General features: G+C 40.6%; 1 protein-coding gene across 2 annotated transcripts; it reads left to right on the forward strand.

Annotated features, from left to right (window-relative positions):
• Positions 1-1,306: 1,306 nt before the first annotated feature.
• On the forward strand, positions 1,307-8,001 carry CTSV (cathepsin V). 2 transcript variants are annotated; one of them, XM_061163653.1, is made up of 8 exons: positions 1,307-1,443; positions 2,812-2,948; positions 3,241-3,363; positions 3,467-3,613; positions 3,716-3,940; positions 4,614-4,779; positions 5,437-5,554; positions 6,285-8,001. In XM_061163653.1, exons 2-8 carry the CDS (start codon positions 2,823-2,825, stop codon positions 6,382-6,384), a joined length of 1,005 nt encoding a protein of 334 aa, XP_061019636.1. In that variant the 5' UTR covers positions 1,307-1,443; positions 2,812-2,822; the 3' UTR covers positions 6,385-8,001. The 2 variants fall into 2 exon arrangements, with proteins under 2 accessions (XP_061019636.1, XP_061019635.1); XM_061163652.1 differs by lacking the exon at positions 1,307-1,443 and adding an exon at positions 2,475-2,493.
• Positions 8,002-24,263: the final 16,262 nt, after the last annotated feature.

Consider the following 24,263-nt stretch of genomic DNA (forward strand, 5'->3'; position numbering starts at 1 on the left):
AATAAAGAAAAGGAAAAGAACAAAACAAAAATTTCTAGTCATTTGCCATACAATATATATTTCTGTAAGCACCCGAGAATTCCTGGCTGCTAGCTGTGTTTGAAAGGAAAGAGATTCTACTTCAAAGAGCATAAAATAGACATTTTTAATAAATTGATTTTAAAAAATATTTGTGCTTCTACAAAGGTTACTAATTTAATTTTAACTAAGAGTTTTCAAATCGATAAGCACCATGACTCTATTTTTGTTATATAATATAAAAGAGTTATGGGTGAGCGGTTGAGGGTGTTTATTTTCTAAAATATACTTTCTATAACGAATATGTTTCTTATATCATTTTTTAAGTAACTTTTAAAAAAGTTTCTGAATTAATTTCCTCAAATTTCTAGCTCTCCATTTTCTCCTCTATCCAAAACATTTCTTCTAACCATGTAAACCTAAATCCTAACATCAAACATAATTAAACCACATTTTAGAAGTGGATTTCTCATATCTCAAGAGAAGTACTTTGGATACTTCTCCTGAAGTAAGACAGTCTATCCTTCTCTTGAAGGAAGACAATAATCCATAATCCAGAGAGTGGAGAAGCAAAAGTGGTTTCCACCCTTTTCCTCGACTCTTCTCCTTTATATTAAGACAAATTTTCTGTAAATAGCTCGTTTCTGTTGGTTTTAAGACAGGCTTGAAAGGCGAGAAGACCCCCTGACCGGGAAAAACAGGAAAGGGGCATAACGAAATGCACGCCTCTCTGCATACCCACCCAGCCCACCCCTTTGCCTCCTGAGATTTGGGCAGTGACCAGTCACAAGCTTTGAGGAACTGCCATTCCGCTCCGATTCTTCTCAAATCCAGCTGGTACCACCCTCAACCCGGGAGGGACCACATCCGCCTGCGGGCCCAGGGTTCCTCCAGCCTGCTTCACCTTTGCTGTTGAAAAAGCGGGAACCCCTAGACAAGACAGTTCTCAGTCTTCCCGCAGATTTTCACTAAAAACTCTAGGACTAAAGGAGGTACAGAGTTACACTGAAAATCCAGTTGGGGCTCCCTGTAAGCTACTTTTGGTGAACCAGCCGAGCATAGGGATTGGAGGTAATTAGTTGATGTTGGTCCCCAGGAAGGCGCCGGACCCCTCCTCAGCACTGCCCACGGACCCCCAGCTCTTCGTATTCGGTTCCATGGAGGCTGGGACGGCCTTCCCGGGGACAAGTTGGAACAGAGTCGCATCACGCGCCCGGAGTACCCTACCCACGCCCGGAGGCCCTGCCCGCTGACAGCTCAGCCAATCGCCGCGCGGGCAGGCGGGAGGGGCGGGGCCGGGCGGGCCGCAAACCCAGGCCTTAAAGGCTGAGTCAAGCGCGACCTGGCCAGCACCTCGGACCTCGGCGACCTTAGGAGGGATACGTGCGACCGTGGAGTGCGCCTGCGCAGCTTTGGAAGCCGCAGGTCAGGGACCCAGTCGGGCTGAGGCGGGTCCGGGCCAGAGACTGGAGGAGGCGATATCCAGGGACTCGGGGGAGGGAGTAGGCGCGACCTCCAGGAAACAACAGCGTCTACCCGCCGGGAGTTAACGAAGTTGGGTCGGCACTGCCTGGAGCTTTGGCCTCCTTGAGGTGGTGAAGGGGGAAGGGCCATTTTTGGGAAACCCAGGGCGAAGCTGAGACCACAGGGGCGACTAGGCCGGTCAGTCTCTGGGCGACAGCGGGCACAGAGTCCCGGCGGATCGCGGTAGTCTGACCTCCGAACGCCGGCTTACGGGACCAGTCGGTCGCTGCGCCACCATAAACATCCTCTGGAAGCGACCGGCGTGCGGAGGCCTGAGAGTGGGGCGGCACGTTCCTGGGCTGGCCCCACCTGCAGCGCTGGTGTGGGCTCAGCCCGGCCGGGTTCTCCCAGCCCTAGCAGTCAGAGTCGGGCCCTGTCCGGCTCGAGAACTGGGGCTCAGGTCGCCGTCGTGATCGCGTGCCAGTTTGAGGGAGAGGGAAGGAGTGTGGGCTACACAGGACAAGGGGAGGGACGGGTGGAGGCCTGGGTGCACTTTGGCCCACCTTGTCTTGGGGAGGCTTTTCAGAAAGTTTTCAGGTAGCGAAGATTCGAAGGTGCAACTCCCTCTGCCGTATATTAGTCAAGAAGAAAGGTATGAGGTAGCACCTAATTCTTCGGGATTCATGTCTGTCCCTACTTTGGATCAGACGTCCTGATAAATAAAAATTTTTCGTCACCTCCGTACCTTCAGTAAGTAACCTGAACCAACGGTTTCCTAGCTATTATTATCTTAAGACTCCGACCCATAAGATGGCAGAGACCCTTGCGTGCCTGTATACCTGTGCATTCAGTCCTGTCCGACTCTGCGACCCATGGACTGTAGCCGCCAAGCTCCTCTGGCCATGGAATTTTCCAGGCAGGAATATCTAAGTGGGTTGCCATTTCCTTCTTCAGAGGATCTTCCCGACTGAGGGGTTGAACTGGAGTCTGTTTCGTCTCCTTCATTGGCAGGCGAGTTCTTTACCAGCTGAGCGATCCTTACCATGGTGAATTTTCAGTGCACGCATAGTCAAGTCGGTTTCAATTCCTATAGCACTTGTCAGCCTGTTTTTTCAATTTGATGGCTGAATCAAAATGTAATAATTTTGTGTAATATTTTATGTTTTTCTCTATCTGTATCTTTAATCTTTTTCTACAGACCTTTCATAAATATTTGAGAAGATCATTTAAGTGTTCTCAGTCCACTATAGTGACTGTAACATCTCAGAAGAAAGCTTTTTTTATTTAAGGATTGGCCTCATCAAATACTTATTTCTTTTTCTTTCTTAGGCTTTTGAAACATGAATCCTTCATTATTCCTGACTGTCCTTTGCTTGGGAGTAGCCTCAGCTGCTCCAAAACTTGATCCAAATTTAGATGCACATTGGCACCAGTGGAAGGCAACGCACAAGAGGTTATATGGCATGGTTGGTAACATCTGAAAATGTCCAGAGGGACCCCCCACAGAGAATGGTCTGTGCTGTTGGTCTGAATAATTTCTGGAGTAGTTTTGTCAACTTTGACCAAGGTAGTAACTTAATAGCATATATTTCTGAGCACAGCATGGGCATATATTCCTGTGTGGGAGTTTGGAGAACAGCTCCCAGAAGTATAAAGCCATTCCTAACAATAATTTTTCTCTGTCTGAAAATCCATTTGGTGAACGTGGGTTGGGTTTTAAGTAGAAATTAAAATGATCAGTTACATGTTTATATCTAGAATGAAGAAGGATGGAGGAGAGCAGTGTGGGAAAAGAATAAGAAAATAATTGACCTGCATAATCAGGAATACAGCCAAGGGAAACATGGCTTCACCATGGCAATGAATGCCTTTGGTGACATGGTGAGTGTAGCATGAGTTGCTGAATTTCTTGTGCCTCCTCTCCTCAGTGCTTTAGCAAAATAACTTCTTACTTTTTCTACATTTTATTTACTTTTCCTTAAAGACCAATGAAGAATTTAGGCAGGTAATGAATGGTTTTCAAAATCAGAAGCATAAGAAGGGGAAAGTGTTCCGTGAACCTCTCCTTATTGATGTCCCCAAATCTGTGGATTGGACTAAGAAAGGCTATGTAACTCCTGTGAAGAATCAGGTATGACAGTATTCAAATTCAGATATTTTTAAGAGTGTTTAGGTATATGGATTGTTGTTGGTCTTTGTATGTCTTGTAAACTGATGTCTCTTTTATTTTCAGGGTCAGTGTGGTTCTTGTTGGGCATTTAGTGCCACTGGTGCTCTTGAAGGACAGATGTTCCGGAAAACTGGCAAACTTGTTTCACTGAGTGAGCAGAACCTGGTGGACTGCTCTCGGCCTCAAGGCAATCAGGGTTGCAATGGTGGCCTCATGGATAATGCCTTCCAGTATATTAAGGACAACGGAGGCCTGGACTCAGAGGAATCTTATCCATATCTTGCAACGGTAAAAGGAGCTCCTTATCTTGTCATTACAGCTCTGCTTTCTAACATTTTCAGAGATAAGAGACACCTTATTCCGCATTCACATTTTAGATGCAAACTGTTAGAACTGCCACTATAAATTATCAGCTATTGCAGAGGTCTCTGATTTTAGATGGTTAACATAGTTTGTCTTCTATGCCACATGGAGAATATGCGCACCATTCTATGTGTGCATGCGTGCTAAGTCGAGCCAATCATGTCATCTTTGTGACATCATGGACTGTAGCCTGCCAGGCTCCTCTGTCCATGGGATTCTCCAGGCAAGAATGCTGGGGTGGGTTGCCATGCCCTCCTCCAGGGGATCTTCCTAACCCATGTCTTATTATGTCTCCTGAATTGGCAGGTGGATTCTTTACCCCTAGCGCCAGGTAGGAAACACCATTCTGTATATAATGCATATTTCTCCATAGTGAAAAATTTATTATGGCCAGGTAGATCTTAATGGCCTCATTGAAGAAATATCTACTACTTTTTCAACTTCAAACCAATCAATAGCATTTTTCTGGGCTGCTTTATAACAAAATTGACTTAGAAATCATTAAGTTGCAAACTGCTGAGTCTTAATGGTCCTAGAATTCATGTTACCCAGGAGGTGAATGGTAGTAATCAAGTTTTTTCCCCTTTACCTTTAAAAGGACACAAATAGCTGTAACTATAAACCTGAGTGTTCTGCTGCCAATGACACTGGCTTCGTTGACATCCCTCAGCGGGAGAAGGCCCTTATGAAGGCAGTGGCAACGGTGGGCCCCATCGCTGTTGCTATTGATGCAGGCCATGCATCCTTCCAGTTCTATAAATCTGGTAGGTGTTTGTCTTTTATTATAGAAATTCAGGCAGTCAAAATTGGAAAACACCACCATGATTGACTTTGGGATGGAGTCCTGTTTTCTAGGACTAAAGAATTTTGAGTCTATTCATTTATTTATTATTTTTTTGAGTGTATTCATTTAATAACGGTGTTTCCATTTGACATTATGCTTTAAGTATTTTCTCATGATGACAAACTCTTCATAAATATTTTTAAATGGCTATGTAATTAATTCTTTATATACAATCTATATGTAACTATTCTTCAATTGTTGGGCCCTTCTTCAAAGTGTTTTATAGTTAGAACTGTAAAGAATCCAATAGTTCAAGTATTTTTTTGTTTTGTGCTATTTTCTTAGCTGACATTCAAGGAGTCAAGAGGATTATGCTAATTATTATTAGTAGGTATTATTGGAAACCTTTTTTAGGTGGAAAATTTATTTTGTTGAATTTTGTTGATTTCTAGTAAGTCATTTTTATTTTTATTTTTCATCAGTCATTATTTTTGGTTGACTATTTAAGTCTTATTTGGAATTTGTTTATGATGTTTCATTGAATTTTGAGATGCTTCTCTTAATTAGTTGATAGGATGGGTTACTTTCATGTGTCACTTGGAGCTCCTTATCCCAACACTGAATTTTACTCTCCCAGGTATTTATTATGATCCAGACTGCAGCAGCAAAGACCTGGATCATGGTGTTTTGGTGGTTGGCTATGGCTTTGAAGGAACAGATTCAAATAATAATAAATTTTGGATTGTCAAGAACAGGTATAAAACCCCAAATGTTATATTTTAACTTGAAAAGAGGAGTATTTAATTACAGGTACAAAAATTTTGAAATCCCAGAAAGTCTTTCTCCTTGTTAGAGTAAACGGAAAAGTATTAATATGTGATTATAAGATTCTGTAGCGAGTTTGTTGGGATTACTAGTGTGTATTTGTAACATTGCATTTTTAAATTCTGAAAATTTTCTTAATTCAGAAACACATCCAGCCCAAGGGTTTTAGATAAAGAATTTTTCACCTATAGAGTTGAGAGCTGCCTTCCTTTTTCTGTCTCTAATTTTTGAACAAGGAATAGTGGGCAAAAAACATCTGCCTCTACTGATTCTTTCAATCTGAAAGATTGTCCAAGAGTCCAGTGGCCTCTGTGCATCCTTTCTTTCTATTATCATTTGATGTCCTGCCATTGCGTTTTACTCCCAGCACTTAGAGGTCTTTGAGGGTTGTAAGAATCAATTTTCACAACTAAAGCTCTTTAAAGTGAGGTGTAAGATAGCCTGTGGAGACAGGCTGCTACACTGGAATCTCAGTTCTGCCTCAATTTCCTACCTTAAAAAGTAAAGATAAGGACCCACAGGAGTAATATAAGTATATGTAACAAAACTTACAATTGTACCTAATACATGATAAGTACTATTTTAATTATTAGCTACTATTAATGAAACTAACGTGTACTTGATTCTTTGTATAAAATGGAAAACATATTCTTCTTTCAGTTGGGGTCCAGAATGGGGCTGGAATGGCTACGTAAAAATGGCCAAAGACCAGAACAACCATTGTGGAATTGCCACAGCAGCCAGCTATCCCACTGTGTGAGCTGATGGATGGTGATGGTAGAGGACTTGAGGACAGCATATCTGGAGGAATTTTATCTTAAAGCTGACCAAACCCTTACTGTATAAGATCATACGCTTGAATCATTGAGGATCCAAGTTGTGATTTGAATGCTGTGACATTTTTATAAGGGTAAAATGTTACCACTACTTTAATTACTATTATAAATAACTTTATAATGTTGAAGCCTCATTGCTTAACTCTAAGACTTTTGAATTTTCATTTTTTAAAAGGATATATAAAACTCTGCCTTTTACAATAAATTTTAATTCAATACATAAAGGTGGAACTTTCTCTTTTTAATGCATTAACTTATAGTAGTTGGGGTATATAATTGGCCTATAAAGACATAAGTGAATGTGCCAATGTTGCATTAGGACTAGACACTGGGTGACTTTCTAAATATTCTAGTTTTAAACATGCATATTTTACGTCAACTGTGTTACCTAGTGTTTCCAAAAGTAAATTTAATGGTTCTGATTACCAGATTTTCAGGTGCTTGTTAATAACTGGAGAAGTGTGTTCAAGATTCATAAGAAATGAGGCTGAGCTACAAGAATAGTCCTCTGGCCTCAGAAGACTAATGAGAGATCACTAGGGCACACTTGGGCTTAAGCTACCTAATCTCTGAATTAAAGAACCTCAGAAAGGAGCAAAAGAGGCTAATCATATGGCTACACAGTGACTACAAATAAAACAGTATTTTTGTATACTTAAAAGATGGGAAGGAAAAAAAAAAGAGGGGAAGGAAAAAAAAAAAAAGGGGAAGGAAATATGCCAACTTCTGGATGAATTAGGGATGATTATTTTCTTTAAGCTGTTGTGAAGAAACTATGTATTTTTATTAGGAAAAAAAATTGTAAAAATGCATGTACATTTCCTGCATGCTAAAGAAGCACGCATACATGTTTAAAAAGTCTCATGTTCCCAGTCAAAGAAATACAAAGAATAAGCTGCAGAAATATTTAATTTAGCTGTAATCTATTGTGAAGGAAATGAAAGATGGAGGACAACTGGAACCTTATATCCCACAAAACCTTTAATAGTCTTTGTCCACAGCCATTTCTGGAAAATACAGTTTACCACATTCAGCCAGGCTTTCCTTCATCTTACTTTACAACAGCAGGCTAACTCAGTGCTGTCTACAAACTCCCGAAGCAGCTAAAGACTAAGGAAACATGTAGATGCTAAATTGAGTGAAAGTATGATGGCTTTTTATTTAATAAAAGTTTCAAGTCTGCAAAAGCAGAATACCTCCTGTAGATGTCTAAATTGTATTTTAGTATATTTGATGTTTCTAAACCACATCTATCATCTAACAGGATTTTTTTTTCAGAGGAGACAATAGACTTGAAGTAGAGCTGGAAACAAATTTGATCGTCACAAAAATCTGAAGTACAAACTTACTACAAGTATTTCCTATAGTCCAGATATTTGAATAGTTCCTTATAATAGTTAAATTGCAAAGGAAGTAAAGAAAGCTGAGTCGGAGATGACTCAGCGACTATCACTCACTCACTGACTCACTTTAAGCACAGAATTTCACAAATGTTCATGATCTTCTCTATTTCTAAATAATAAACTATTGCTAAGAGTTGCCGCATGGTCTTGTTCCTTAGTACTATATTTTGAAACTTTTGTAGTTTATATATATTTAAATATTAAATTCCCACTTTTATGTGACAGCACTGTATGGGCTCTGGGGGCACGGGAGTATAGCAAACAGTCTCAGTCCCTCCATCATGGAGCACACATTCTCATGTTGCTGAGCCCATGCATAACCTCCATCCCTGCCGCAATGGCCACTTTGTTCACAAGCCCGTTGGTAATGATAGGAGTGGCTGGGTAAAGAATCTGGTATCCACAGCACACTTCATCCTATTCACTTGATTTACCGAGGTCACCCTTAGGTGAGCATTCACCTAGGACTCCGATATACCAATGCTTTTTGCCCATTCAGAGAGCTCTATCCACACACCTCTTCTCCAGACCTCTTTGCTGGCAATTTTCCAGTTATGTTCCAGATCTCTGATCATCGAGCCAAACCATGGCCACAGTCCATGGATCAGTGTATACTTACACATCTGGCCATTTTTCCTTCTAAGCAAAATGAACAGGATGCTCAACATTCTGCTTATAGGGAGAATTATCCTTTATCCCTGTCCTAAGAGTGTCCCAGAAATGGACTTTAGTGCTGCAGCTGTCCATTTCACTTGGCGCCTGCATATCATGCAAAACCATCTGTAGCTCATATTTAAACATTCATTCTCTACTAAGACCCAATAGCAATATAAAAGCTGTTTCTTAAAAGAAAGTAGTTATCCACAGAGGATACCATGACTTTGCTCCAAAAGCCAAGGGTCTGCATTATGATTTGCCTGTCAGTCTCAATGGTTCCAAATAGCATCTATTCTTTGCTACTGATACTTTAAACACAATTAGATCTACCGGATCACCTAGCCCAAGTGGCAGAGCAACTTACATGGCAACATTGGCATCCTGGACTTATTAGGGAATCTTGTTCTCTTGTTGTTCAGTTGCCCAATCATGTCTGACTCTCTGCGACCCATGGACTGCAGAGCACCAGGCCTCTCTGTCCCTCACCATCTCCAGAAGTTTGCCCAAGTTCATGTCCCTTGCATCAGTGATGCCATCCAGCCATCTCATCCTCTGACGCCCTCTTCTTCTGCCATCAATCTTTCCCAGCATCAGGGACTTTTCCAATGAGTCAGCTTTTCACACACATCAAATGACCAAAACACTGGAGTTTCAGCTTCAACGTCAGTCCTTCTGAGTATTCAGGGTTGATGTCCCTTAAGATGGACTGCTTTGATCTCCTTGCTGTCCAAGGGACTCTGAGGAATCTTCCCCAGCACCACAATTTGAAGGCATCAATTCTTTGTCACTCTGCCTTCTTTATGGTCCAGCTCTCAACAACCATACATGACCACTGGGAAGACAATAGTCTTGATTATATGGACTTTTATTGGCAGAGTAATGTCTCTGCTTTTCAACACTGTCTAGCTTTCCTGCTAAGAAGCAAATGTCTTCTGATTTCATGGCCACAGTCATCATCTGCAGTGATTTTAGAGCCCAAGAAGAGGAAAGCTGTCACTACCACCTTTTCTCCCTCCATTTGCCGTGAAGTCATGGGGCGGGATGCCATGATCTTAGTTTTTCTAGTATTCAGTTTTAAGCTGACTCTTTCACTCTCCTCCTTCACCCTCATCAAGAGTCTCTTTAGTTCCTTTTCCCTTCCTGCATATCTAAGGTTGTTTATGTTTCCCCCCCCTACCTTGATTCCAACTTGTAACTCATCCAGCCCAGCATTTCTCATGATGTGCTCAGCATACAGATTAAACAAGCAGGGTGACAGCAGACAGTTCTGTCGTACTTCTTTCTCAATCTTGAACCAATGAATTGTTCCATACAGGGTTCTAACTGTTGTTTCTTGACCTGCATACAGGTTTCTCAGGAGACAGGTAAGATGGTCTGGTATTCCCATCTCTTTAAGAGCTTTCCACAGTTTATTATGATCCACACAGTCAAAGGCTTTGGTATAGTCAATGAAACAGAAGTAGATGCGTTTCTGGAATTCCCTAGCTTTCTCTATGATCCAGCAAATATGACAATTTGATCTCTGGCTCCTCTTCCTTTCCTAAACTCAGCTTGGACACTGGAAGTTCTTGGTTCACATAAAGCTGAAGCTTAGCATGCAAGATTTTAAGCATGACCTTACTAGCATGGTGGGGCTCAGCTGGTAAAGAATCTGCCTGCATTGCAGGAGACCTGAGTTCAATCCCTGGGTTGGGAGGAGCTCCTGGACAAGGGAAAGGCTACCCACTCCAGTGGTAGCCTGGAGAATTCTGGCCTGGAGAATTCCATGGATTGTATAGTCATGAGGTCGCAGAGTTGGACATGACTGAGCAACTTTCACTTTACTAGCATGGGAGATGAGTGCAATTGTGTTTGTCTGAGTCCCACTCAAAACTAAGCTATTTGGGTTGCTCAATCAATGGACCAAAGTAGCTTGCCCAAATGAGAACTATGTTGCCTCAAGAAGCACACTAAGCATTGTGCCTCTTTTTTGGTTATAAGAGGGGCCAGATGAAACAACTCATCCTTCTTCTTAGAAGGGATATCTTGACAGGTTCAACTGAACAACTAGAAATTTAACTGAGATGAGGAGCCACTGAATTTTTGTAGAATTTATTACCCACCCTCTGACATGAAAGTGTCTTACTAATGGGACAAATAAGTCCACGGTAGTTGCTACTTCTTGCTTACTAGTTTCATTTAACATAATGTCACCAGTGTAATGGGTCAATATGATGTCTTGATGAAGGAGAAGACAATCAAGACCCATGCAATCTAAATTATGACATAGACATAGAGAGTTGATATATACCCAAGGCAAGACAATTATAATGTATTATTGACCTTACCAGTTGAAGACAAACTGTTTCTAGTGATCTATCCTAATATGTATGGAGAGAAAAGCATTTGCCAAATCAATATACTGTATACCAGAAACTAGGGGATTATTAATTTGCTTAAGCTATTTAATGGAACATCTGGAACAGCATCTACAATTGGAGTTACCACCAGGTTATATTAATGATAATTCACTGTATGTCCCCCAAATACATCTATTTTCTTCACAAGTCAAGTAGGCAAGTAGAAAGAGAATGGGGTGAAAATTACAACCCTTGCATCCATCAAGTTCTTGATGGTGGTACTAATCATTGTAATCTTGAGGGAATGAGTCATTCCTTTTGGTTTATTATTAATATTGTGCTTGATAGAGGTAGTTCTAGTGTCTTCCAATAGGCTTTTCCTACCATAACAGCCCTCAGTCCACATATAACCCTTTCATGAATCACAACTTTGTCATGGTGAAGGGACTTGCATAACTTAATGAAGCCATGCCATGCAGGGCCACCCAAGAAAGACAGGTCATAGTGAAAAGTTCTGACAAAATGTGCTCCACTGGAAGAGGGAATGACAAACCACTTCAGTATTCTTTCTGAAGAACCCCATGACCAGTATGAAAAGGCAAAAGGATATGACACCAGGAGATGAGCCCCACAGGTTGGAAGTTTGCTACTGGGGAAGAAGGCAGGTCAATTAATAATAGCTCCAGAGAGAAGGAAGAGGCTGGGAAAAAGTGGAAAAATGCTCAGTTGTGGATGTATCTTGTGGTGAAAGTAAAGTCTGATGCTGTTAACAATATTGCATAGGAACCCGAAATGTTAGTTCTGTGAACCAAGGTAAATATGATGTGGTCAAGCAGGAGATGACAAGAGTGAACACCAACATCTTAGGAATCAATGAACTAAAATGGACAAGAATGGGTGAATATAGTTAATATAACCATTATATCCATGACTATGGAAAAGAATCCCTTAGAAGAAATGGAGTAGCCCTCAAAGTCAACCAAAGAGTCTGAAATGCTAGACTTGGGTGCAAGGATTTTGAGCATAACCTTGCCAGCTTGTTCAAACTACCATATAATTGCACTCATTTCACATGCTAGCAAGGTTATGCTCAAAACCCTTGAAACTAGGCTTCAGCAGTATGTGAACCAAAAACTTCTTGATGTACAAACTGGGTTTAGAAGAGGCAGAGGAACCAGAGATCAAATTGCCAACATACATTGGATCATAGAGAAAGCAAGGGAATTCCAGAAAAACATCCACTTTTGCTTCATTGACTACATGAAAGTCTTTGACTATGTGGATCACAACAAACTGTGGAAAATTCTTAAAGAGAGGGGAATACCAGACCAGCTTACCTATCTCCTGAGAAACCTGTATGCAGGTCAAGAAGCAACAGTTAGAACTGGACATGGAACCATGGACTGGTTCGAAATTGGGAAAGAAGTATATCAGGACTGTATACTGTCGCCCTGCTTATTTAACTTATACACAGAGTACATCATGTGAAATGCCAGCCTTGATGAATAACAAGCTGGAATCAAGATTGCCAGGAGAAATATCAACAACCTCAGATATGCAGATGATACCACTCTAATGGCAGAAAGTGAAGAGGAACTAAAGAGCCTCTTGATGAGGGTGACAGACAAGATGGCAGAAGAGTAGGTGAACGTGGAGGACATCTCTCTCCTTGGATGCATCAGGAATATACCTTAGACAAAGAATATCTTGCAGAACACCAGCTCAGAGTGGCCAGGAGTCCCTGACCACCAGAAAGGAATATATAGATCCATATAAAACTTGGTAAGATGTAGGAAAGAGGGGGAAAAAAGGAGAGTGAGCAGGACTGGATCTGCACCCAGTGGGTGGGGGAACTGACACAGGGGTCAGCAATTCTTGCTGTAGCCCTACATACCCTGGACTGGACAGGGAGACAGTTCCTAGAAACCATGGTAGCTGGAAGCTCAAGTGCAGGGATTGGAGAGCAGTCCCAGGGTGAAGTCTGCTAATGACTATGGGTAAATGGCCCAAGGGCATGTGAGTCAGGAGATCCAGTTTGAAATGCCTGTGGAGGAGAGCTGGGCAGCTGTGGGGACAATACTCCTGAGTCACACACAGCGGGTGGAACCATCACTGCAGCCTCTCTCTTCCCACACACCAGCACCAGCAACAGAGCAATAGAGAAAGACTCCATGGAGGGTGGCCCTTTAAGTGCCTAATGTGTGGAGCAACAGAGAAGAACCAGCCAAAGAGGCCCTTGGAATGCTAACTGCCAGAGGCTAGGAAAATACTCTAATTGGGCCATAGTTCTTGCAGTTTCCCTCATAGCTCAGTTGGTAAAGAATCTACCTGCAATGCAGGAGACACCAGTTTGATTCTTGGGTCAGGAAGATCCCCTGGGAAAGGGATAGGCTATTCACTCCAATATTTTTGGTCTTCCCTTGTGGCTCACTTGGTAAAGAATCTGCCTGTAATGCAGGAGACCTGGGTTTGATCCCTGGGTTGGGAAGATCCCCAGGAGGAGCAAATGGCAACCCACTCCAGTATTATTGCCTGGAGAATTCCCATGGACAAAGGAGCCTGGTCAGATGGAATTCCATCACCTCCACTAGATTTGTTCCCAGTGATGCTTCCTAAGGCCCACTTGACTTTGCACTCCAGGATTTATATCTTTTCCCAAATTTGAGAAGTTTCAGACACTATTTTTTCAAGTACTTTTTCAGTGCTACTCTCTCTCCTCTCTTTCTGTGTTTCTGATGGCATGTGTATTAACTCTTTTGGTATTATCCTACAAGTCCTTGAGATGCTGTCTTTTTTTAAATTCTATTTTGTTGTGGTGGTTTCTCACATATGGTGATTTCTATTGATTTGTCTTCAGATCTCTGAATCTACCCTCTGTTGTGTCCACCTTACTACTGAGTTTATACAGCAAGTTTTTCATTTTGATTATTGTATTTTTCAGTTCTCTAATTTTCAGTTGCGTCTTTTTTGAATTTTTATTTCTTTGGTTAGATTTTCTATTTTTTATGTTTCCAAAAATATGTAACTGCTTGTTGAAACATTTTTAAGATGACTACTTTAAAACCCTTGTCAGACAATTATATCAGATATATCTTGGGGTTGGTGTCTGTTCATTGTCTTTTCTCATTTCTTTTGTGATTTTCCTGGTCTTGGTAAAACATGTGTGTTTTTGTTGTTGTTGTTGTTATATCTGAGATATTTTATATGTTATATTATGAGATTATGGATCTTATTTAATCCTCTTTTAGCAGTCATAGTTCAAGGGCCAGGTGGGTGTGTTTGTTCAGCTTCCTGTCAGGATCTTCCAAAACATCCTGGCCAAAATGGGGCACTGACTTACGTTCCTTTGTTGTGAATGGGTAGGGTAAAAGTTCAGAACCCTCATCACCTCATTGTCATCTGTCTGGCAAAGGTGGGGCACTGACTCACATCGCATCGTTGTCTCTGAGTGATGTTGTATGATCAACTCACTGCTTGGCTCTGCTGCCTCCCAGGTGGGGAAGAAGAGTGAGCAGAAGGCTGACTTACACCATTTTGTTACTGCGGGTAGGGTTAAAGGGTCAGCTCCCTATGGGGCCACACTGACATAAGGCGAGGGGGAAGCAAAGCATGAACTGCCTGTCATTGCACCATTCCATTCTGCCTCACTGATGCCAGATAAGGTAGAGAGTTAGCTCCCCAATAGGCCTTGATGACGGGGTAAGAGAGGTGAAGCCTCGTTGTAACTATGTCTGCCTTGTAAACCTTGTGAAGTTTCACTGTGGCCATGTGGGAGTGGAGGATCAGTTCAAGGCTTGATCCCACTGATGTTCTCCTGAAGAAGCAGGGGGAATCAGGCCACTGCCTGCATCTAGCAAAGTATGGAATTTCAGCCCTTTCAATACTATTCTTTCTCTGCTTATTTGTGTCTGGCTTTTAAAAATATGATGGCTTTGCTTTGTGAGAGCTCCTGTTTTTATTCTCTTCTCTCATTTCAATTTGAATCTCCTCTTTTCATCATCTCTGTTTTCCTTATCATGCTTGATTTTGATTCAACCGCAAGCAATTTCTTTTCATTGTGGGAACTTGTCCCACAAAAAGGGAACCCCAGCAGGTCAACTCAGAATTCATAGCAATTATATTGCTATCTCTCTCTCTTTTTATTCTATCTTAACATGGGCCCCTTGCACCAAAGTGGCATGGGAGACAATGAACTTCCTTTTAGAGCTGCTGTTCTCAAACTAGCCTATCTCATTGTTTCCCTTGCATTCTCTTGCACAGATTCTACTAGTGTGCAGATGGTGTGTCTCTACACCCATATTTTGGGATTTATGGGGATATCTTGTCATCTTTTTTCCTTTTTTTTTTGGTAAATTTATCCTTGATGCTTGATGTTTAGTTTTGTTTTGATATCCAGTTGTTCTGTTTTTTTTTTTTTTTATGACTAAACAACTTTTCTGACACTTTCATTGTCTTCCAAGAATCCCCTCTCTTTTTATTCTTCATTTTCTATCGTTCATTCTTCTCAGAACAGTCTGTGTGGTATTCTCTCTGCATTGTTTCTTCATGGATACAGTGGCATCACAGGTATTCACAGGTTATCCAAACAGAAGAGAGAATTCTCGTTTTGAGTCAATGACTGATTTAAGCCATCCCTCCCACAAGTTCAATGATGATGTGCTCAGTCGTTTCAGTTATGTTCGACTCTTTGCAACCTATGGACTGTAGTCAGCCAGGCTCCTCTGTCCATGGGGATTCTCCAGGCAAGAATACTAGAGTGGATTGCCATGCCATCCTCTAGGGGATCTTCCCAACCCAGGAACTGAATCCATATCTCTGGCATCTCCTGCATTGTAGGCAATTTCTTTAGCCAACTGAACCACCGGGGAAGCCCATTAGTGCATTAAGACCCCCTAAACCTTGTTCCCATTAGCTCATGGTATCAGAATGAGGAGAAGTAAACCTACAGGTCTGTCTCCTGACTGCCTTCCTAAGGCATGTAACTGGTCTGTTATCAACTGCACACAGGCCTCCTGAATGCATAGTTTCTCTAGTCCTACAGAGCTTCTTAAACTGCTGTTGTAAGGGACATATGCAGTAAGTGAGTGCACCAGTATAAAGACAAATGCTAATTGAATAGTGTCAGAACAGCTTTTCACATACTCCCATCAAGCACAGGATATGAAGTAAGTGAAGAACAGAACCAGGAGAAGTCATGTCCTAGAGCAGGGCTGGTGGACACTGCAAGTAGGCTGTGTAGGAGTGTCCCGTGCACTAGTAGGTAGCCAAGAGATGCACTTCACACCATGTTTCTACCAAGAAATCGGAAGAACCAGGTCTGACAGGGAAACATTCTATCCCTAAATAAAAACAGAGTGCAGTTCATGGCCTCTGAATGCACAGTTATGGCATAAAAGAATTTCAAATCTCTGTTTTCATAAACCAAAAATCTCAAGTCTTTGTAATTGAGTTTCACATTAACTGGCACTTTATTTGCTTAAAACCTAAGCATTGTCGGTTTGAGAAGTAATCCACTTAGATATATAGATCTCTCCATCTAAATTCTATGGTTTCTTCTTTTGATCCTTGATAAAAAAATTTTTTATCCAAGAAACAGAACAGATACATGAACCATTAGAGAATGAAATAGGAAATCAAGAAAGATTTAAGTTTTGGTGGCCCTTGCTTTTTTTTTTTAAAGTTCTTTAAAGACTGTAGCAGAATAAAAGGACCACTGGCTCCGAGTCTCCTAGAGACAATAAGTGATGAAACTAAAACAAACAAACCTACATCCCCAAACAAGTTTCAATTCAGTTCAGTTCAGTCACTCAGTCATGTCCGACTCTTTGCGACCCCATGAATCTCAGCACGCCAGGCCTCCCTGTCTATCACCAACTCCCAGAGTTTACTCAAACTCATGTCCATCAAGTCAGTGATGCCAGCCATCTCATCCTCTGTCGTCCCCTTCTCCTCCTGCCCCTAATCCCTCCCAGCATCAGGGTCTTTTCCAATGAGTCAGTTCTTCACATCAGGTGGCCAAAGTATTGGAGTTTCAGCTTCAGCATCAGTCTTTCCAATGAACACCCAGGACTGATCTCCTTCAGGATGGACTGGTTGGATCTCCTTGCAGTCCAAGGGACTCTCCACAGTTCAAAAGCATCAATTCTTTGGCGCTCAGCTTTCTTCACAGTCCAACTCTCACATCCATACATGACCACTGGAAAAACCATAGCCTTGACTAGATGGACCTTTGTTGGCAAAGTAATGTCTCTGCTTTTTAATATGCTATCTAAGTTGGTCATAACTTTCCTTCCAAGGAGTAGGCGTCTTTTAATTTCTTGGCTGCAATCACCATCTGCAGTGATTTTGGAGCCCACAAAAATAAAGTCTGACACTGTTTCCACTGTTTCCCCATCTATTTCCCATGAAGTGATGGGACCAGATGCCATGATCTTAGTTTTCTGAATGTTGAGCTTTAAGTCAGCTTTTTCACTCTCCTCTTTCACTTTCATCAAGAGGATTTTTAGTTCCTCTTCACAGGCAACCCCAATTCCCTGCCCTGCCCCATGGTAAAAAGCATGAATACTTAGGTAGCAGTTCAGAATTCATCTTCATCTCCTACCTGCCCCATCAATGGAAGTTCAAAGTCATGATTTTTTTTGGACATCCCTATTTTTGTATATAGAATATAAACTTGTATTAGATGATAACTGATTTTTTTTTAAATTCAGGTAGAGAAAGAAGCAATAACTTTTAACTAAAACCTTCTACATTTTTTGATTACTGTTCAACTTGCTACCATTTAGCAAAAAGCAAAATTTCATATGTTTACCTCAAATCTCATGACTTTACGACTGTGGCACACCTTCCATTAAAAATAAAAAGATGAAGCAGTCAATCCAGTGATTAATTTAACACGGCTTTCATTGGGAAAAGGGGGGATGGGGAAGAGGGGGTCATGACAAAGAGGAGTCCAATAGACAAAAAAGGTAAATTAAACATACAATGGTTTCCTTTAAAAAAAAAAAAAGAAGAAAAAAAGTTATTTTCAATTATCAATTATTATCAATTCAGTTATCAATGGTGATAATTGAAGTAAAGGAAACTTCAGCTAGTCTTTTACATCCAACAATGTGGAAAGATAGGATGTGTTTTTCAAGTTTAAAATTTCTATGTTGACATTAACATTTTATAATTAGGCATAATATAAACCAGTTAAAATTAATACATAAAACACTTGCTACATGACTAAGACCAAGAGACTGATTCTTCCCTACAAATGTTTTAGCAATTTTTTAAGTCAGCTTGGTTCCACAGTTGCCAAGCAATAGAGATTAAAATGAGTCTAAAAAGGTCATCTTTTAAAATGAAATAGAAAATAATTTTATCAAGAAATTAATTTTTCTAGTTGAGAATCAAAGGATAACTCAAAATCCCTTATTAAAGGAAGCCTATCCTTCTTTTAGAAATGGCCAATTTTCCACTGGTACTCACATTTAAAAATAATTCATCATGTGAAATTTGCATAAGGAAATAATGAAAAACTTACTGGTAAAAGGCTACTAATATGTCTTTCTTATGGTTACTAATAGATAAATATGCTCTAATTCTAAATAACTAAGGTTGCTTCCCGCCAATAACTCAGCAGTAGTTTGTACTTTTAAAAATGAAAAGATCTTCATGACCCAGATAACCATGATGGTATGATCACTTACCTAGAGCCAGACATCCTGGAATGTGAAGTCAAGTGGGCCTTAGGAAACGTCATGACAAACAAACTACTGAAGGTGATGGAATTTCAGTTTAGCTATTTCGAATCCTAAAAGATGATGCTGTGAAAGTACTGCAGTCAATAGGCCAGCAAATTAGGAAAATTCAGCAGTGGCCACAGCACTGGAAAAGGTCAGTTTTCCTTCCAATCCCAAAGAAGGGCAATGCCAAAGAATATTCAAACTATCGCACAACTGCGCTCATCTCACACACTAGTAAAGTAATGCTCAAAATTCTCCAAGCCAGACTTCAACAGTACGTGAACAGTGAACTTCCAGATGTTCAAGCTGGTTTTAGAAAAGACAGAGGAACCAGAGATCAAACTGCCAACATCCGCTGGATCATAAAAAAACATGAGAGTTCCAGAAAAACATCTATTTCTGCTTTATTGACTATGCCAAAGCCTTTGACTGTGTGGATCACAACAAACTGGAAAATTCTTAAAGAGATGAGAATACCAGACCACCTGATCTGCTTCCTGAGAAATCTGTATGCAGGTCAAGAAGCAATAGTTAGAACTGGACATGGAACAACAGACCGGTTCCAAATTGGGAAAGGAGTATGTCAAGGCTGTATATCGTCACCCTGCTTATTTAACTTGTATGCAGAGTATATCATGAGAAATGCTGGGCTGGATGAAGCACAAGCTGAAATCAAGATTGCCGGGAGAAACATCAGATATGCAGATGATAGCACCCTTATGGCAGAAAGTGAAGAACTAAAGAAACTCTTGATGAAAGTGAAAGAGGAGAGTGACAAAGCTGGCTTAAAACTCAACATACAGAAAACTAAGGTCCTGGCATCCGGTACCATCACTTCATGGCAAATAGATGGGGAAAATAATGGAAACAGAGAGAGACTTTATTTTTTTGAACTTCAGAATCACCACAGATGGTGACTGCAGCCATGAAATTAAAAGACACTTCCTCTTTGGAAGAAAAGCTATGACCAACCTAGACAGCATGAAAAGCAGAGACATTGCTTTGCCAACAAAAGTCCGTTTAGTCAAAGCTATGATTTTTCCAGTAGTCATGTATGGATGTGAGAGTTGAAAAATATCTTTATGTTGTTGGACAATATCTGTATATCTTTATACTGAGTGCCAAAGAACTGATGCTTTTGAACTGTGGTGTTGGAGAAAACTTTTGAGAGTCCCTTGGACTGCAAGGAGATCCAACTAGTCCACACTAAAGGAGATCAGTCCTGGATCATTGGAAGGACTGATGCTGAAGCTGAATCTCCAATACTTTGGCCACTTGATGTGAAGACCTGACTCATTTGAAGAGACCCTGATGCTGGGAGGGATTGGGGGCAGGAGGAGAAGGGGACGACAGAGGATGAGATGGCTGGATAGCATCACCGACTAGATGGACATGAGTTTGAGTATGCTCTGAGAGTTGCTGATGGACAGGGAAACGTGGTGTTGTGCAGTCCATGGGGTCGCAAAGAGTCTGACACGAATGAGCGACGAACTGAACTGATAGTCACTTTTCTCACAGCTTTTAAAATCCCACTGTTCACAGAAAACTGTAGAATCTTAAAATACAATTGACTTTTCATGAATCTAGGTCCTTTGGGCTTAGCCTATTTTTTTGGTCACATCAGTCTACATAAATGTCAAGTAATTGACTAAATTCTGAACACTTTTAATATAAATATGATTTTCCACATTTTATTAGATCTCTGATAATATGTTGTTAGAATAAGCACACACACATTCCCAAAATATTTCATTTTATGCATTCCAGGCGCTTTTTATTAAATTAACAAGAGCTATAGTAATTGGAATGGGGTGGGAGGTGGGAGGGAGGGGACAGACATATACCTATGGTCAATTCATGTTGATATATGGCAAAAACCAACACAATATTTTGCAAAGCAATTATCTTCCAGTTAAAAGTAAACTTTTTAAAAATGTCAAAAAAAAAAAACTATAATAATCAGGATAGTGTGATATTGGCATAAGGATGGACCTACAGAACAACAGAGAAGAATGGCAAATCCAGAAATAGACACAAACATTTATGTCTGTTCAATTAATTTTCTATACAGGAGCCAAAGTACTTCAATGAACAATGATAGTCTTTTCCATAAATAGTGATGGAATAACTGAATATTTGTATAGGGAGAAAGCTTAATCCTTACCCCATACTCCTTATTATGCATAAAAATTAACACAAAGTAGATCATAGACCTTACTTTAAAGGTGAAAAATATAGTTTCTAAAGGGTGAAAAATTTTTGTAACAAGGATTTCTTTACAAATAACGTTAAGCAAAAAGAAAAAATCAATAAATAGACTTCATCATAATTAAACCTTCTGCAATTTGAGAGAATCTCTTAAGAAAACAAAGATTAACCATGTGATGAAAGGTTTTATATGCCATGATCATCGATGTCAAATCCTGGTTATGATACTGCACTATAGTTTTGCAAGATATTACCATTGGGATAAAATGGGTATATCTCTTTACATTTCTAGCAACTGCATATTAATCTATCAGTTCAGTTCAGTTCAGTCACTCAGTCGTGTCCGACTCTTTATAATTATCTCAAATTAAAGACTTAATCTAAAAAGAGCACATCGCAAACTGAGAGAAAACATTTGCAAAATATATATCTAACAAACAGCCTATATACAAAATATATTTCAAGATTTTAGAGCTAAAAAAGTAAGATGATGAAACTTAATAAAGGTAAAAAATTTGAACAGATCACTCACTGAAAAAGTTGCATACAAATAATGACAGGAAAATATGTTCAACATAATTGTCTATCCCAGAGATGCAAGTGAAATCTCCATCCAACTGAGTGGCTAAAATTAAATGACTGACACTTTTCTGGTTCCAGGCTAGATGTAAGCACATGCCCCTATCTATGTTCCTCACACTGCCTTCAAAACAAACAGAGAACCAAAATAATTTTAGACGAAGTTGATAAAGCAAGCAACAAAAGATCCCAGAAGTAAGAAGTAAGAAGAGGGAAAAAGATAGATTGTATAGAGACCTAGAGACTAGAGAAAAGCCAGTGGTGATTGCCTGTAGGTTTTGTTTGTTTGTCTGTCTGTCTTTGTTTTTTGCCTCACATATCATAGCCTGGGCACTTAAGAGTCCTGTGACCTGGAAAGAACAATGGGCAAAAAGAGAAAAACTTCCAGAAAAAGCCCACTTTCTCCAGCATAAGAACCAGGAAAAAGGACAAAAAACTTTGACCATTCCTTCCCAATTTAGGAAAACAGAAAAGAGCACACACAAAGACAGACACACTCACCCCTTAATTGTCATTGGCCATTGCAGCTACAAGGATTGTAGACAGTCTTGTTTTTTACCCCACCCTGCAATAACAGGGAGACACCTTTTTGTCAGCCACAGAGCTGACATGAAGTCTTGACACTCATTCCTGACAAGTAGTAATGGAATAGCGCTTTACATTTACAGCCATGGAGACTCTGGGCAAAGACTGATTTTTGGTCTCTTCTCTTCAGGAACTAGGTGGAACTCAGCCCTCGCCAAATGACCACAGACTGTGGGAACACACTTGCCTTTCATCACTGATCTGCAATAGCAAGGTGGTGTCCCTTTCCCTCCACATGGGACACTGCAGTTGCAGAGAATATCAGCAAAGTTCTGTCTGTGCTTACTACCCTTTAGAAAAGGGGATACACCTTTTGACTAATTAATAGGGGGTGGGAGTACAGAGGACTATAGAGAGAGTTGAACTAGAGAAAGGAATTTTCTTAATCTTTGCATGAAGTCCTGGGCAGAACTCTGAACAGCCCATGCATAAACCAAAAAAATAAGAAAAGGTTTAAGAACTGAAAACTGGTGTGGAAATCTGCCCAGGTTTCAAATGCTGTCATAATTTAAAAAAATTAAAAGTTAAAAAAAAAACCCTGAATTTTGCAATAAGGGGCTCATTATATGAGCCACAGTCAGCTCCACAAAGCCACAGGTCTTGCTTTAGCTGACTGCATAGAGCTTCTCCATCATCATCCCTTGGGTTGTTGAAAAAGTTTGCCATGAACAGTGTTCTCTTGACAAAACTTTGTTACTCTTTGCCCTGTTCATTTTATACTCCAAGGTGAAACTTGCCTCTTGACTTCCTATTTTTGCATTCTAGTCTGCTATGATGTAAAAGACATTTTTAATTTTTTGAGTGCTAGTTCTAGAAGGTGTTGTAAGTCTTCATAGAACCAGTCAAGTTCAGCTTCTTCAGCATTAGTGCTTGGAGCATAGACTTGGGATTACTGTGATGTTGAATGGTTTGCCTTGAAATGAACTGAGATCATTCTTTCATTTTTAAGATTGCACCCAACTACTGAATTTCAGACTCTTTGGTTGACTATGAGGGCTACTCAATTTCTTCCAAGGGATTACTGTCCACAGTAGTAGATAAGATGGTCATCTGAATTAAATTCATCCATTCTCGTCCACTTGAGTTCACGGATTCCTAATATGTCAATGTTCACTCTTGCCATCTCCTGCTTGACCGCATCCAATTTACCTTGTCGTGGACCCAACATTCCAGGTTCTTATGCAATATTGTATTCTACAACATCAGACTTTACTTTCACCACCAGACACATTCACAACTGAGGAATGTTTCTGCTTTTGCCCAGCTACTTCATTCTTTCTGGAGCTATCAGTAATTGCCTCCCACAAGGGATCAGTTACACTGGGGCTTCCCAGGAGGTGCTAGTGGTAAAGAACCTGTCTGCCAATGCAGGAGACTCAAGAGACATGGGTTCAATCCCTGGGTCAGAAAGATCCCCAGGAAGAGGGCATGGCAATCCACTCCAGTATTCTTGCCTGGAGAATATCATGGATAGAGGAGCCTGGTGGGCAACAGTCCATAGGGTCACTAAGAGTCGGACACAACTGAAGTGACTTAACATGCACACACACTTCCTCAGTAGCATGTTGGACATCTTCCTGGGTGTCTTATAGGGGGAGCTCATCTTCTAGTTTCATATATTTTTGCCTTTTCATACTGTCTATGGGGTTCTTATGGCAAGAATACTGGAGTGGTTTGCTCTTCCCTCCTCCAGTGGACCATGTTTTGTTAGAATTCTTCACTATGACCTATCTGTCTTCAGTGGCCCTGCCCTGCATGGCTCATAGCTTCACTGAGTTATGCAAGCCTCTTCATCACACAAGCCCCTGTGATAAATGAAGGGGTTTGTTCCACTGCTTTCTGACATTTTTCAGGTGACTTCACACTTCCATCTTTCCAAAATGTTTATCTTTTCGAGCAAAGAACACTTCCAGGTGCCTTTTATAGTCTTCCAGGGAATTGAAATTTTTTCCAATAAGCAAATTTTGTAAAGACAAAAATAAATGGAAATCTGAAGGTGTAATGTCTGGTAAATAAGGCAGATGAATCAGAACTTCCCAGACAAGCTGTAACAGTTTTTGCATGATCATCAAAGAAACATGAGGCCTTGTTTTATCCCGATGGAAGATTATGCATTTTCTGTTGCCAATTCTGGAAGCTTTTCTGTGAGTGCTGCTTTCAGTTGGTCTAACTGGGAGCAGTGCTTGTTGGAATTAATTGTTTAGTTTTCCAGAAAGGATTCATAATAGAGGAATGCCTTACAATCCCACCAAATACACATCACCCTCTTTGGATGAAGATCGGCCTTTGGTGTGGTTGGTAG

The sequence above is a fragment of the Dama dama genome, chromosome 16 (assembly GCF_033118175.1).
Source record: "Dama dama isolate Ldn47 chromosome 16, ASM3311817v1, whole genome shotgun sequence".
Lineage (NCBI taxonomy): Eukaryota > Metazoa > Chordata > Mammalia > Artiodactyla > Cervidae > Dama > Dama dama.

Bases quoted from the DNA above. Each gene is read 5' to 3' on its own strand.
- CTSV (XM_061163653.1), top strand. From the start codon at position 2,823: ATGAATCCTTCATTATTCCTGACTGTCCTTTGCTTGGGAGTAGCCTCA. The intron at 3,364-3,466 runs GTGAGTGTAGCA...TTTTCCTTAAAG, and splicing joins TGAATGCCTTTGGTGACATG to ACCAATGAAGAATTTAGGCA. The intron at 4,780-5,436 runs GTAGGTGTTTGT...TTACTCTCCCAG, and splicing joins CTTCCAGTTCTATAAATCTG to GTATTTATTATGATCCAGAC.